The sequence below is a fragment of the Equus quagga genome, chromosome 13 (assembly GCF_021613505.1).
Source record: "Equus quagga isolate Etosha38 chromosome 13, UCLA_HA_Equagga_1.0, whole genome shotgun sequence".
In the NCBI taxonomy this organism is placed as follows: Eukaryota; Metazoa; Chordata; class Mammalia; order Perissodactyla; family Equidae; genus Equus; species Equus quagga.
This window is the reverse complement of record NC_060279.1, coordinates 92494559-92508679: the sequence shown is the minus strand read 5'-3', so window position 1 is coordinate 92508679 and position 14121 is coordinate 92494559. Positions and strand designations below refer to the sequence as shown.

At 59.7% G+C, this 14121-nt stretch overlaps 1 protein-coding gene across 2 annotated transcripts; it reads left to right on the top strand.

Moving 5' to 3' along the window:
- The first annotated feature begins 6609 nt into the window (after nt 1-6609).
- Nucleotides 6610-14054, top strand: KLC3 (kinesin light chain 3). 2 transcript variants are annotated; one of them, XM_046682578.1, is made up of 13 exons: nt 6610-6724; nt 9112-9377; nt 9842-10072; nt 10367-10433; nt 10797-11016; nt 11415-11502; nt 11576-11677; nt 12113-12286; nt 12938-13028; nt 13111-13145; nt 13229-13347; nt 13514-13577; nt 13829-14054. In XM_046682578.1, the coding sequence occupies exons 1-13, from the start codon at nt 6625-6627 to the stop codon at nt 13898-13900; spliced, it is 1629 nt and encodes a 542-aa protein (XP_046538534.1). In that variant the 5' UTR covers nt 6610-6624; the 3' UTR covers nt 13901-14054. The 2 variants fall into 2 exon arrangements, with proteins under 2 accessions (XP_046538534.1, XP_046538533.1); XM_046682577.1 differs by having other exon boundaries at nt 13108-13145.
- Nucleotides 14055-14121: the final 67 nt, after the last annotated feature.

Below are 14121 nucleotides of genomic sequence, written 5' to 3'. Positions count from 1 at the left end.
GGGAGGGGGATGCAGAGGAAACTTCTCCTTGGGGCCCAGCCCCTGAGCTCTCCACCCACCTGTCCCTTCCCGGCAAGGTCAGAGTGGCAAAGTTCTCCTTCACGGTTAGGGAAGCTGAGGCATGGAGAACTAAAAGGAATTGGTCTGGAATCATAATGCATTTACCATTTCACCAATTATTTATTAAGCACTTACTGGAGACACAGCAGAACTCACCCCAAGTCACCATATGCTGTGATGTCGGGGGCCATAAGGGCTTTGAAGGAAAATGAAAGAGGGTGACAGATGAGTGATGGCACAGCAGGGGAGGTCAGGTCAGGCCTCCGTGGGGAGGTGACATCTGAGCAGAGACCTGAAGGAGAGGAGGGAGCCAGCCATCTGGGGATATGGAAGGGGAACAGCAGGTGCAAAGGCCCTGAGGTGGGTGTGGCTTGGCATATCTGAGAGACAGGGAGGAGGCTGGAGGACTGGAGCAGATGGGGCAGAGGAGAGAGCAGGAGGAAGAAGATGAGGATGGAAGGGGGACAGGAGGAGTTTCCATGCCTCTGTGGGTGGGATAGGAGCCCCTGAGTGTTGTCAGCAGGGGAGAGACCTGGTGGGTGGCACAGCCGGGCCCCCTGGACCCCTAAGAAGCCCTTGTGGGGACATTTGACATTCTTTCTGGCCACACAGTGTCAGAAGCCCTTTCTGTGCTTGGGGCGTTCCCACCTGATGACAGCCTCCTTTGAAGAAGCCAACAATGTCAAAAACTCCATTTCCCAGGATCCTTTGCAGCAACAGTCCAGTCATGTGATCAGGGTGAGCCAATCAAACACTCCAGCAGGACCCTGCGTCCTGAGCTCTACCCGCCTTATCTTCTTTGAGTCTCATAGGAAGAATTGGTGTTGGGGAGCAGGATGACCCCCATCGTACATCTTTCAGCCCCCTCCCCAGAGCCCGTCAGTCTCCAAGGCCTGTCCATCCCTCCTCCTACCCTCCATCTCCTCCGAATTCTCTCCTGCCCTGGTCTTGCCCCCTCCCACCTACAGAACCATGCTCCCTGGACGTGCTAGCAGAAGGTTAGCAGGGACACTGATTGGCCACTCCGCAGTCCCCACCACAATAGTTGACTCTTATGGAGCGCTCCTATATGTCAAGTGCTATGCTAAGTACTTTACATATATTAACTCATTTAACACTCCTGACAATGAGGCTCAGAGAGGTCAGGTCACTTACCCAAGGTGACACAGCTGGGAAGTAGCAGAACAAGACTGGACCAGATCATCAGGCCCTGAGCTTGTATTCGTAACCTCTTCCTGATCCCACCTCTTCGTGCTGAAGCCCCATTTTACAGAAGGTGGACACTGAGGCTGCAAGAAGGCAAGGGAGTCACCCAAGCTCACAGCCAGTATTCTGGAATTCCAGAGCCTGTACTCTTTTCCCTTCACCCCCAAGGTCCTGGCATTGCAGAGCAACTCTGCTCCCAAACTCCCCCTTTTTCCTACCACCTCCCCTGTCCCTGTCCCTCCTCTGGGGATGGGGCTGCCACCTCCGGGAGAGAGTCTGGAAGGCGGCACTCCATCCTCATGGCCCACCACCCCAGAACTCTCTCCTCATCCAACCCCAAAATTCCTCTCCCAGTCCTTGTGGTCTATGATGCCAAGTGATTCAGGGAAGATGAGTTGTAAATCATAGTCAGCCCCAGAAGCAGAGCCTTAAGGACCTGCCCACTGCTTCTTGTTCCCTGACAGCAAGGCCAGGCCTGCGGCAGCCCTGTAACCAACTGGACGTCAGGCCCATGTGGTGGTGGGGCCGGGGAAGACAGGCAAATGAGATAGTCTTTCATGACTCCTCTCCTGCCCTGCCCTGCCCAGTCCCTCCAAATCCATTGTTATGAATTTGGCTATACGTTTTCCTCTAGGTGTTGCTTTAGCTGCATCTCAGTTTTGTTTTGTTTTGTTTTTTGGTGGTTTGTTTTCACTTTCTGTTAACATTTCAAATTTACTCTTTACATTGAAAATGTTACATTTGGAGCATTGGATGGTCACATTCATTCATGTTTTAGTTTCTTAAATTTACCTTTTTGTTGAGGTATAACTTACATTCAGCAAAGTGCCCAATGAGAACAATGAACTTTTATATATGTGTCCATCTGAGGAAGCTTCACCAGGACCAAGCACCTGGACAGCTCTCTCATGCCCCCTCCCACTCAGTGTCCCCTCTCTTCTCCAAAGGGACCACTATCCTCGCTTTTAACACCATAGATCAGTCTTGCCTGTGATTCAACTTCGTGTAAATAGAATCACACAGGCTGTCCTCTCTTCTGTCTGACTTCTTCTGCTCAACATTCCGTCTACTGAGATTTGTTCGCATGGTCACAGGCAGCAAGAGAGTGTTTTTAGTAGGTTTTTCTATAGAGCAGTCTGATGACTGTCACTTCTAAATATTTTCTAATTTCTGTTCTCATTTCTTCTTTGTCTGAGGAGTGGCTTTTAAAAAATCTTTTTATGTATGAATGGACAAAAGATGAGATGTCACCTAATGGAATAATATGTAGCTGTGAAAAGGGGAAAAAGCTAATCTATATGTAGTGCTCTGGAATAATTGCTAAGAGCCTGAGTCCATTCGGGCTGCGTAACACAGACAGGGTGGCCTACAAATGACAGAAATTTATTACTCACAGTTCTGGAGGCTGGAAGCCTGAGATCAAGGTGCCAGTGGGGTCGGGGGAGGGGCCTCTTCCAGATCCCAGGCTTCCTCTATCCTCACGTGTCAGAAGGGACAAGGGAGCTTTTTGTGATCTCTTTTATAAAAGCATCAATCCCACTAGTGAGGGGTCCACCTTCAGGACCTTGTCACCTCCCAGAAGCCCCTCATACTCACTGAACCTAATGACAGTTTCGGCTCTCCCAGAAATGGAATCCTGGGGCCGGCCCCGCAGCCGAGTGGTTGAGTTCACATACTCTGCTTCAATGGCCCAGGGTTTCGCCAGTTCGGATCCTGGGTGCGGACATGGCACCACTCATCAAGCCATGCTGAGGCGGCGTCCCACGTGCCACAACTAGAAGGACCCACAACTGAAAATACAACTATGTACTGGGGGGATTGAGGGAGAAAGAGTAGAAAAAATATATAAATAAATAAAGACAATTTTTTAAAAATGGAACCTTAAACCCGTCCATCAGGAACCGCCTGATCAGCCCTCCCTCGGTGTCTGCTTGGCAGACCCCTGATGTCCCCTATCAGGGAAAGTGACCTGAGTCACCAAGCTGCCTTTTGGCCTAACACACCCTCCTCATTCCTGCTCCCTTCTTGTAAGTCCTTCATTTTGTCCTGCTCCTCGAAGCTCCTTTCTATTGGCTAGATCAGACGTTGCCTGATTCAAATCGATTTTTGCTCAAATAAACTCTTAAAATGTTTACCATGCCTCAGTTTATCTTTTAACAATATGTGGACATCGTATGGTGTGGGCCATGCAGGGGAGGTCTTTCTCATGCCGAGGCCAGGTCACAAAAGGAAATGTTCAAGATCGAAGCTCAGAACTGGCACGGCGTCCCTGGTGCCCCTCGGCCATTGGCCAAAGCAAGTCGCATGACCACACCCAGTGTCAAGGCCGCCGTCCCCTCTCCCTCCGTGGGTAAAGATTTTTCTCATTTCCGTTTTTCTTAAATGGGCACCACGCTCACACAGCCACACACGATTCGTGCCCTTGGGATGCCTCTGGAAGGATATCAGAAATGGGTCATGGGGGCCGGCCCGGTGGTGCAGCGGTTAAGTGCGCATGTTCTTCTTCTTGGTGGCCCGGGGTTCACCGGTTCGGATCCTGGCTGCGGACATGGCACCGCTTGGCAAGCCATGCTGTGATAGGCGTCCCACGTATAAAGTAGAGGAAGATGGGCATGGATGTTAGCTCAGGGCCAGTCTTCCTCAGCAAAAAGAGGAGGATTGGCAGGAGATGTTAGCTCAGGGCTGATCTTCCTCAAAAGAAAAAGAAAGAAAGGGGTCATCATGTTTGCTGGTGGGAGTGATGTCTAGGGACCAAGGAGAGACTAGTCTTCTGTTCTCTGTGACATTCTTTCTGACAGTGCATTACTCTGTAAATTAAACAAAGGCAGGGGGAGCTTTTTAAAAACTGGCCAAGAGGTGAAAATCAAAAAGGCCCCAACCCATCCGCCCGTTTTCCTGACACGGCAAACTGAGGCCCTCAGTGAGAGGACAGGAGTTTTGTTGAGTGCCTTCTTGGCTGTGGTCTGGGGCAAGGGATTCCTCCTCTCGAGCCTCAGTTTCCCCATCTTTAGTTGGGGCTAGCAATAGTGCCTACCTCTGGGGTCCTGTATGGACTCCGGGGCTCTGCTATTCCTTGGCTGTGTGACCTTGGATAAGTCACTTGACCTCTCTGTGCCTCATCTTCCTTACCCGTGGAACAAGGATAATCATAGCACTGACCTCATCAGGTTGGTGTGAGGACTAATTTACAAGCCTTGGCGTAAGGCCCGTCCTGGGTAAGAACTCAGAAACTCCCGCCCTCACTGGTGCTGTGCAAAGAGCTTGGCGCAGGGACGGCCTAAAGAAACGGCCACCTTCTGCCTTTATCTCATTTAATCCTCAACACTGAGCTATGCGATGAGTGTGACAATCCTGGCTTAACAGACAGGGATATACGTGCTCAGAAAATCATTGCTTGCCCCAGGTTACACGGAAAGGAAATGGCGAGACCAGGATTTGAACTCAGATCTAGCTGGCTCCGACCCCCTCCCACCCCCACCCCCATCCCCACGGCGTGACCACCCGCTGCTCAGTGCTAAACCTTTTAAAGAGATTACTCGTTAATCCCGCAACAGCCTCGCAAAGTAGGTTACCCTTGTGAGTCCTGTTCTACAGAATAGGAACCTGAGGCCCAGAGAGGTTAGTTCCTGGCTCAAGGGTCACACAGCCAGCAAATGACGGAGCAGGGATTCGCGCAGGCTCCAGTCCCTGTGCTGCCTTGTAGTAAGCCTGTGGCAGATCCAGAACCAACGTCCAGTGTCCTGAGGCCAAAACAACGCAGGAGGGGGAAGAGGAGGGACTCAGTTGCTCCCTTCTACCCCGTTCCCTAGAAATAAGCTGGAAAAGTGAGAGTGTGCATGGTGGGTGGCGTCTTATTTTCCGTCATTCAGTCAACACCCATTCTCCGGAGTGCCTTCTCTGTGTTCAGCCTGTGCTGCGTGGCCCTGGGGACACAGTAGCGGGTGAGACTGCCCTGGTCAGTCATCCCCTCCTCGGACTTACAGTCCAGCGCGGGAGGCAAAGCCATCCTCAAGACGCTGAGGACCCAGAGAGGGCAAGGCTGGGATGTGGGAGCCCAGGAGGCTGCAGGAGCCGGGAAGGGGCGTCTCATCCAGCCTGGGGTGGTCCAAGAGGGCTTCCCGGAGGAGGAAGCATCTGCCCTGGGGCTCGAGGAACTGATGAGTAGAGAGCAGGTCGGCGGCTGCTCTGCGGGAGGCCGAGGAGCCGCGCGGGGTCTGGGCCTGGTCCGCGGGCCGGCAGCGCCCTCTGCTGGAAGCATCCTATGTTCCTATATATCCATGTGCAGGGGCCCGGCTACCGTCAGAGTTCGCAAAAACTCGCATTGAACCGAATTCTATGCCGCGCGCCCAGCTTTAGCCGGTTTACGTTTCCAGGACTTGATTCATTCATTCAGTCATGCAACGAACATTTGTTGGGCACCTCCTTTGCGCCAGGCTCTGTTCTAGCGCTGAAGATAGAGCGCGGACCATCCAGAGCCCAGCCGTCGGGAGCGGACTTTCTAGCCTGGGAGAAGCGATAACATCACGCCATCGGTAGCTGGCATGTGCTAAGTGTTTCCTATCCATGTATGAACTCACTCAATCCTCGCCGCCTTTGACTATCTCCATTTTCCAGATTAGCAAAAGCGGGAGGCACAGAGAGGTTAAGTTCCTTGCCCAAGACCTGCACAGCCAGTCTTGAAATCAGATTTGAACCCGGAGCCACTCTTTAGCCATCACGTCACCTCGCCAAGAACGTGACGTAACATTATAATGTGCTGTGTGACCTGAAATAATATTGGGCCCTGAAAAGTTTTGTGAACCAAATCCAGCCGAGAAATGAGGCACGTTTGGCGGCGGAGGGTGTAATTCAGAAATGGGGCAGGCAAGGGAGGCCTCTTGGAGGAAGCGGCCTTTGAGAAGAGACCAGATAGACGACGAGAGCAGGGGGCACGGCCAAGGCAAAGGCCCGGCGGCAGATCATCCGTCTGGCAGCCAAAGTTTCCAAGATTCCGAGTTTCCAAGATTCCGGCTTCGGTTTCAGGCCTCGAGCATCCTCGGGCTCGACGTGCCCCGGAGGCCCCGGGCTCCGCCCGCTGGTCCCGCTGTTCCCGCCGGGCCCGGGGGGTGGGCGGAGCCGGCCTCACCTGGGGGCGTGGCTCCTAGCCGCCCCGCCCCTCGGAGGAGCCGCCGGGGCCGAGCCGCGGGGCGCCGCCGGGAGCGCGGGACGGAGGCGGGGGGCGCAGCGCGGGCAGCGGGGCCCCGAGCCGTCGGCGATCAGGTGGGCGCGGGAGTGCGGGGCGGAGTCCCCGGGGGCCGCGAGGATGGGGCCGGGGCGGGGAGCTGCGCCTGGCGCACCCCTGGGCCCGCTGGCCTGGCGATGGGGACGGGCCTTGGAACCCCGGGAAGCCCCCTGCCCGCCCTGGGGCTCCCCTGGTCTGGAGGCCCAACCGGGGCCGCGCCCCCTCCCCCGAGCGCAGGTAAACAGCCGCGCGGCCGGGGCGGGGCCTCGGGAGGGAGGGGGCTCTTGTGACGGCGCGCGGGGCGGGGCCGCCGCCCAGGAGCAAGTCGCGTGGTTTTGGGGGGCTGGCCGAGGTGGGGACCTCTTGCCTGCGAGGGGGTGTGTGTGCATGAGAGAGGGTATGCGAAGCTCCAGAGTGTGTGATGGCGTCAGGTTGCAGGTATGGGTGTGAAAGGGAGATGCACCGTCGGTGTCACCCTGCAAGGGCACAGAGGGACCCTGTGAATGGTGTGGGAGTGTTTCGGTGCTGTGAAAATGTGGGCGACTTCTGATGGTGTGTCTGTGATGCTGGCGGGGGGTGGCTGTGTCTAGCAGGATTAGATGTGAGTGTGACCAGGCGGGTGTGTGGCTGTCTTTCTACCTGGAAAGTGGGGTGGGTGGGCCGGTGTGTGGAACAGCATGGATGTGTGCAGTGTGACTGTGATGGTCATTGTCAGCTGGGTGGTTGTGCGCACGGGGCCGAGGACGTGAAGGGGGGTTTGCCGCTGGGGGCGCTGGATGAGGGTGGGAGCTGGTGTGTATGGAGGGAACAGCCCAAGGGATGCGTGGCTGTGACTGTTACCGACTGTGGCTGGTGGCGTCCAGCTGTGGGTGGTGTGTGCGAGGCTGTGTCTGGAGCATTTGGCTCAGCTGTCTGAGATTGTGCGTGACGTTGTGGGAGGTTGTGTACGTCGGCGGAATTGTGTGAATGATGGTTGTGGTTGTCAGAATGACTTGATGAACTTGTGTGATTGTCTTTGTTTATGGGGCTTGTGTGTGTGGCTAGGTATGGTGTGACATACGTATATACACACATATCTACATAGGGAGAGAGACTGATAGTGATCGAGAGCCTGCCGTGTGTAAAATCCACAGGATTACACGCCTGCCCTTACTGTGTATCTGAGTGTATGTGACCGTGAGCATGAGAGCGGGTGCAGGATCCGCCGGGTTGCTTCCGGTGGACACAGTGGAACTGCCGCTGCGCATCTCCACAGCCATCTGTGCCGTGGGCACCCACTTGTGACAGCATAACATGATCTGAGTTCAGGGGTCATGTGCATGTCCGTGGATCTGTGTGTGCGCCACATACGTGCAGGATTGCGAATCCTCAGCTGACCTGGCAGGGGGTAGGGGGTCTGGGAGGAAGTGGGGAAGATGGGGACGGGGCCACAGTGAATCCGGGGGTGGGGGGTGCTTGGAGAAGGCAGATGATGGAGAGGTGACTGCTTGTGGGACCGTACGAGTGTGGGACAGGGCGTGTGTCATGGCGACAAGTACAAGGAGACAGTCAGAACGTGAGTGATTTTGGAGTTGGTCGTATTTTTGAAGATGAGGGGGGAGAGAAGGAGTTTCTTCATATGTTGCCTTTTATTTGTGAAAGGAAAATATACCTGAGTTGTACTTCTAAAATTGGAGTGTACAGGTGTTATTTCTGAAAGAAGAATGTGTGTGTCGTATTTCTGACGTAAGAATGTGTGTGGTGCGTTGTGTTTTTAAGACCAGAGGGTGTGCATTGTTGAGGTCTATTTCTGAGAGGAGAGTGTGTGTGTGTGTGTGTGTGCACACACGCCCCAGAGGCATCACCAGGGGCATTGACCTTGTCACTCACAACCACACGAAGTCCCACAAATGAGACCCCCACCCAGTACAATCTCGGCCTCAGAACCTCAGCTGTCACACAGCCAGGATGATGACATCCATGGGCCACGCCTGCCACACGTGTGTCCCAACACGCCTTGGGCTGGCTGGGCCTGTCTGCAGTGGAGGGCGGAGCCCCGTTCCCTCTGGATCTGTCAGCTCCCCAGGCCCTGAGAGCCGACCCATGGGGCCCCCTCCCTGACTGCCCCCCCCACCTGGAGGCCTCCTCTGCTTCCGGCCCTCCAGCCCCTTGGCCCTCTCCTCCCGCCCCACCCCCAGTGGTCTGACTGGTTCCCAACAAAAACACCCTAAGAATGAGCTCACAGAGAGGCCGCCGCCTCCACACGCCCCGCCCTGCACGCTGGCAGAGGAGGGCACCTCCAGTCCCCGGTCCCACAGCCGGGACTTCTGGGCCAGGGTGTGTGGGGTCCTCGGGGTGGGGAGGGCCAGCCAGGTGAGCTGCGGGCAAGACCGCGGTTGCCTCCTTTGGTTAATTACACACAGTGGGGGTCTGGAGTCACCGTCAGGGGACAGGGGAAGGTGGCCTAGAACGTTTCCAGTTTCGGGGAGGCCAGGATGGGTGTGGGACGGGGTGCTGGCCGGAGTGAGGAGAGCACGGAGGCAGAGGGCTGGCCGGGATGGGTCCTGCTGGCCGGGATGGCGCAGAGGCTGAGGGGCCGGCCTGCCTGGCCTGGCAGTGATTCCCAGATCCCACTCACCCTCCAGGAGCAGCAATGTCTGTGCAGGTGGCAGCCCCGGCAAGCGTGGGGCTGGGCCCAGAGCGCCTGAGCCCTGAGGAGCTGGTGCGGCAGACACGACAAGTGGTGCAGGGGCTGGAGGCCCTGCGGGCGGAGCACCACGGCCTGGCCAGGCACCTGGCGGAGGCCCTGACGGGACAGGGCCCTGTGGCTGGCTTGGAGCTGCTGGAAGAGAAGCAGCAGGTGGTGAGCCACTCGCTGGAGGCCATCGAGCTGGGGCTGGGCGAGGCCCAGGTAGGAGGGGACCACCTGGGGGGAATGGGGCTCGGGCCTGAGGAGGCCCAGGGTGAGGGGGCAGCCTAGGGTACAGGGAGGCCTAGGTGAGCCAGGCCTGGGTAGGGGAGGCCCTAGGCCAGAGATGGGGGTCCCTGGGCTGCACTGGGGGGTCTTTGTATGTGACAGGGACCCCTGTACCAGCTGGGATCCTTCTGTAGAACTGTGGATCCCGGGGAAACTTTGGGATGACATGGGTGGATCTGATGGGTCCCTGAGCATACTTTGTGTGCCTGGGGGAAGTCAGAGGGGACCCTGGGAGCCTCTGAGCATCTCTGGAGCCACACTGGAGGGGTCTCTGCAGAATCTGGGTGATCTTGGATAGAGTGGGGGTGCCCTGGCTTGACTTGAGGCCCTGGGCTGGGCCAGGGGCTGTCCGGCAGGGTAGGGACCAGGCCCCCACCTTCACCTCCCCACCCTGGCAGGTGCTGCTGGCCTTGTCCGCGCACGTGGGCGCGCTGGAGGCCGAGAAGCAGCGGCTGCGAGCTCAGGCCCGGCGGCTGGCCCAGGAGAACGCGTGGCTGCGGGAGGAGCTGGAGGAGACGCAGCGGCGGCTGCGGGCCAGCGAGGAGGCCGTGGCCCAGCTGGAGGAGGAGAAGAGCCACCTGGAGTTCCTCGGGCAGCTGCGGCAGTACGACCCGCCCGCGGAGAGCCAGGTGCCGCGGGGCCGGGCCAGGCGGCAGCCCCCCAACCCTCCCCCGGAGCCCCCAGTGCGCTGGACCCTCCAAAGACCCCCCGCTCCTCTGTAGAACCCCACACCCCCATGCCCACTCGGACTTCTGCAGAAGCCCCCCAGCTTCCACGAAGCCTGCAGACCCTCCCCAAGCCCTCAGGGGACCCCCGAGCCTCGAGACCACCTCCTCCCTCAAACCCTGTGGTTTGGGACCCCAGTCTCTGAAACATGCCCCCAACCCACATGACACCCCACTTTCGTGTCCTCGCTGTGGCAGCCTGAGTCCCCGCCTCGCCGAGACAGCCTGGCCTCCCTGTTTCCCAGTGAGGACGACGAGAGGAAAGGTGGGCGGGGGAGCCCAGCCACGGAGGGTGAAAGGCCAGGCTGGGCAGGGGCTGCTGGACCCCAGGGTCTCTGCGGGGGCTGGGGGGTCAGGGCAGGGCATCAGGAGGGTGAAGCAGGTGGCTGTGGGGGGTGACAGCGGGCAGGTGAGGCTGGAAGCTGTGGAGTTAGGCAGGCCCTGGTGTCCACAGCCCCACGGGCCAGTTGACGCCTGTGACCCCATCTCAGGAGCCAGTGCGGGGCCCAGGGTCCCAGGGGCCAGGTGGGTGGCGAGGCTGCCGCAGCTCTGGGTAGGGGAGTTACCCCCTCATGAGGGGCTGGAGGGGTAGGAGGCCTGCCGTGTGACTCGGTGCCCACCACCCCAGGTCCTGAGGCAGTGGGGGCCGCAGCAGCTCAGCAGGGTGGCTATGAGATCCCAGCCCGCCTCCGGACCCTGCACAACCTCGTGATCCAGTACGCGGGGCAGGGCCGCTATGAAGTCGCTGTGCCGCTGTGCCGCCAGGCCCTGGAGGACCTGGAGCGGAGCTCAGGCCACTGCCACCCTGACGTGGCCACCATGCTCAACATCCTGGCGCTGGTGTACCGGTGAGGGCTGCAGCCGGCCAGGGCTGGAGGGGGCAGCAAGGGCAGGGACCTGTTGGGTGGAAGGGGGGGACCCTGGTGTCCTGCTCTGCCGATGTGGGGCACCCAGTGGTGGGGAGGGGGGACAGATCCACCTAGACCAGGCAAAAAGGAGTCAGAGGATGGACATCAGAGACCCCAACAGAGTGGGGAAGAGACGTGGGGTGGCCAGAGGCTTGGCAGCGATTTGGGGGTACAGGGACCCTGTGTAGACCTGAGTGGGGGAAGACCCAGAAGGAACCCCTGAAAGGTGCCAGCCATGCTTGGTTCAGCCAGGTCCCTGGGCCTGCCAGGATGAGCCCAGGCCGTGGCCCCTGCTACCCCAGCCTGGCTGACCCCCCCATTCCTGGGCCACCCCACAGGGACCAGAACAAGTACAAAGAGGCCACCGACCTCCTCCACGACGCCCTGCACATCCGGGAGAAGACGCTGGGCCCCGAGCACCCTGCCGTGAGTGGGGGCCCGGGAGGGGGGGTGGGCTGGGGGACTGGGCCTCCCCTGACCTACCTCCCTGACCCCACAGGTAGCCGCCACTCTCAACAACCTGGCGGTCCTCTACGGGAAGCGGGGCCGATACCGGGAGGCAGAGCCCCTGTGCCAGCGCGCCCTGGAGATCCGAGAGAAGGTCCCGTCCCCCTGCCCAGCCCCAGGGAGTCCCGTGTCCTGTGTGGCCCTTCCCATTTCATGTTGTGAGCCCCCAGTCCCGTGACCCGCCACCCTGACCTTCTGTGAGCTCCACTTGATCCTGACTCCTGACTCTAACCCCCTTCTCTTACGACTCACCTCATATGCCCCCACCATGTCCTGACCTTCCAACCCCACGTGACCACCAGCACAGCCCCATCCTACCCTGTACCCTGTGAGTTTCTGGACCACCACGACCTCTGACCTGTGAATCCCCAGTTTGATGGTGCAACTTCTACCCTCGGCCCCGCCCCATGTAACTAACTGTCCGCTCTGATCTTTTAACCCCTAACTCGTGACCCCCATCGTGGCTGCTGGCATCATGTGGCCCCCCAATCCTGGAGAACCCCAGTGACTTGTGACCCCGTGACCCCAGGTCCTGGGCGCCGACCACCCGGATGTGGCCAAGCAGCTCAACAACCTGGCCCTGCTGTGCCAGAACCAGGGCAAGTTCGAGGCGGTGGAGCAGCACTACGCCCGCGCCCTGAGCATCTACGAGGCGCTGGGCGGGCCCCACGACCCGAACGTGGCCAAGACCAAGAACAACCTGGTGAGGGCGCGGTGCACGCGGCCGTCTCCGTCCTGGGGCCTCGGGGACTGACGGGCCGCACCGCGGGGAGGCGCCCACTGGCTGGAGGGTGGGATAGCACGGAGCCCCACCTCTGCCCGGCCCTCGGAGAAGGTGTCCCCTAAGACTCCAAGCTGGGCCCTGACTGCTGAGGTGGCTCAGCGCGGAGGACAGAGAAGTCAGGAAATGGGCGGGTGGGCCGCGGCCAGAGTGAACAGCTCCCGGGGCGGAGAAGCTGGAGACTGGCCAGGAGACAGCACGGCGATTTATTGGGCCACCGAGCCCCTCCTTAGTACTGTCCCCTCCTGTCCAGCGCTTAAACGACCCCAGGAGGTAGGTGCTGCCCTTGCCCCATTTTGCAGATGAGGAAACTGAGGCACACAGAAGTGATGTCACTGGCCCAAGGTAGAGCAGGGAACGGGCTGAGCCGGGAAGTCCCCTGCCCTCGGTCACCCAGGTGGGGGAAGTGGTGGCCCCGGGCCCCAAACCCCCTCTGCTGTAGGGCGAGGCCTTGAGTGCGGGGTGAGCCCAGGCTCCTTCCTGGGGTCGGGGAGGAGGGGTCCGGACGCAGTGCCAGGGCCTGGGACGTCCCCAGAGTTGGGCCAAGATGACCCAGGCCACCCCCTCCCCCAGGCCTCAGCCTACCTGAAGCAGAACAAGTACCAGCAGGCGGAGGAGCTGTACAAGGAAATCCTCAGCAGGGAGGACCTGCCCGCCCCTCTCGGTGAGCCCCAGCCCCGCTGCTCCCCTCCCCCAGGGGACTCCTCGGCGTCCCCACTGCAGTGTCCCCATCTGTTCCCCAGCAGCCCCCAGCACAGGCACAGCCGGTGACAGAGAACAGGTAAAGACGGGCTTTGCTTTGGCTCCCGGGGTGGGGATGCGGACTGGATGGGATGGGGGCTGACCGGTGTGCCCCGCCCCCAGACCCTTCGCCGGAGCAGCTCCTTGTCGAAGATCCGAGAGTCGCTCCGGGAGTCGCTCCGACGCGGAAGCGAGAAGCTGGTCTCCCGACTCCGAGGCGAGGGGGCAGCGGGGGCGGCCGGGTGAGTGTTGGAGCAGGTCGGCCTAGAGCCCTGACATCTGCTCAGGAACCTTCCACGGTTCCATCTGCCCTGTGACATGTGCGATGGGACCTGGTGCCGGAGAAGTCTTCCCCGGGAGGGGCCGGACGCTCCTGGACCCCCCGTTACCCCCACCCCTCCCCTGCAGGATGAAGAGGGCCGTGTCACTGAACACGCTGAACACGGATGGTCCCAGGGCTGCTGGGCCCCAGGTGAGGGGCAAGAGGGGCACCCAAGGCAAGGGAAGGGGGGTGACGGGCTGGCGTGGGGAGCCAGGGGCTGGAGGTTGCAGGTGGCATGGCCCCGAGGACAGAACGAATGGGTTTACTGGGGGAAGAGGCAGGGGGATGTGCGGACAGGAGGATGAGCAAGCTGGCCACCAGGCTTCTGGGGTGGCCCTGGTGGCGACTGGAGTAGAGCTGTGACCTGCCCCTCGCCCACCGGTGAACCATCCCGTCCCCAGTTCCCCAGTCGGCACCTGAGCGAGACCCCTCGGACCCTCAGCACCAGCACCCAGGACCTGGGCGCCCGCTAAAGCCGGCAGGACCGTGTGGCCGCAGCCTCTCAGGAAGACTGGAGGGGGATGGGCGGGGGGTCTTCCATGTCCCCGCCTCCGGGAGGCACCCAGTGTATCGGGCATGCCTGCTGCCCTCTCCTCCCGCGATTAAAGGCTGTAGAGTCGGCAGCCAGCCACGTCCACCTGAGGTTTCCTGCAAGGTCCTCCCAGTAGCTCCCCCGAGCTGGGACCCAGGGCCA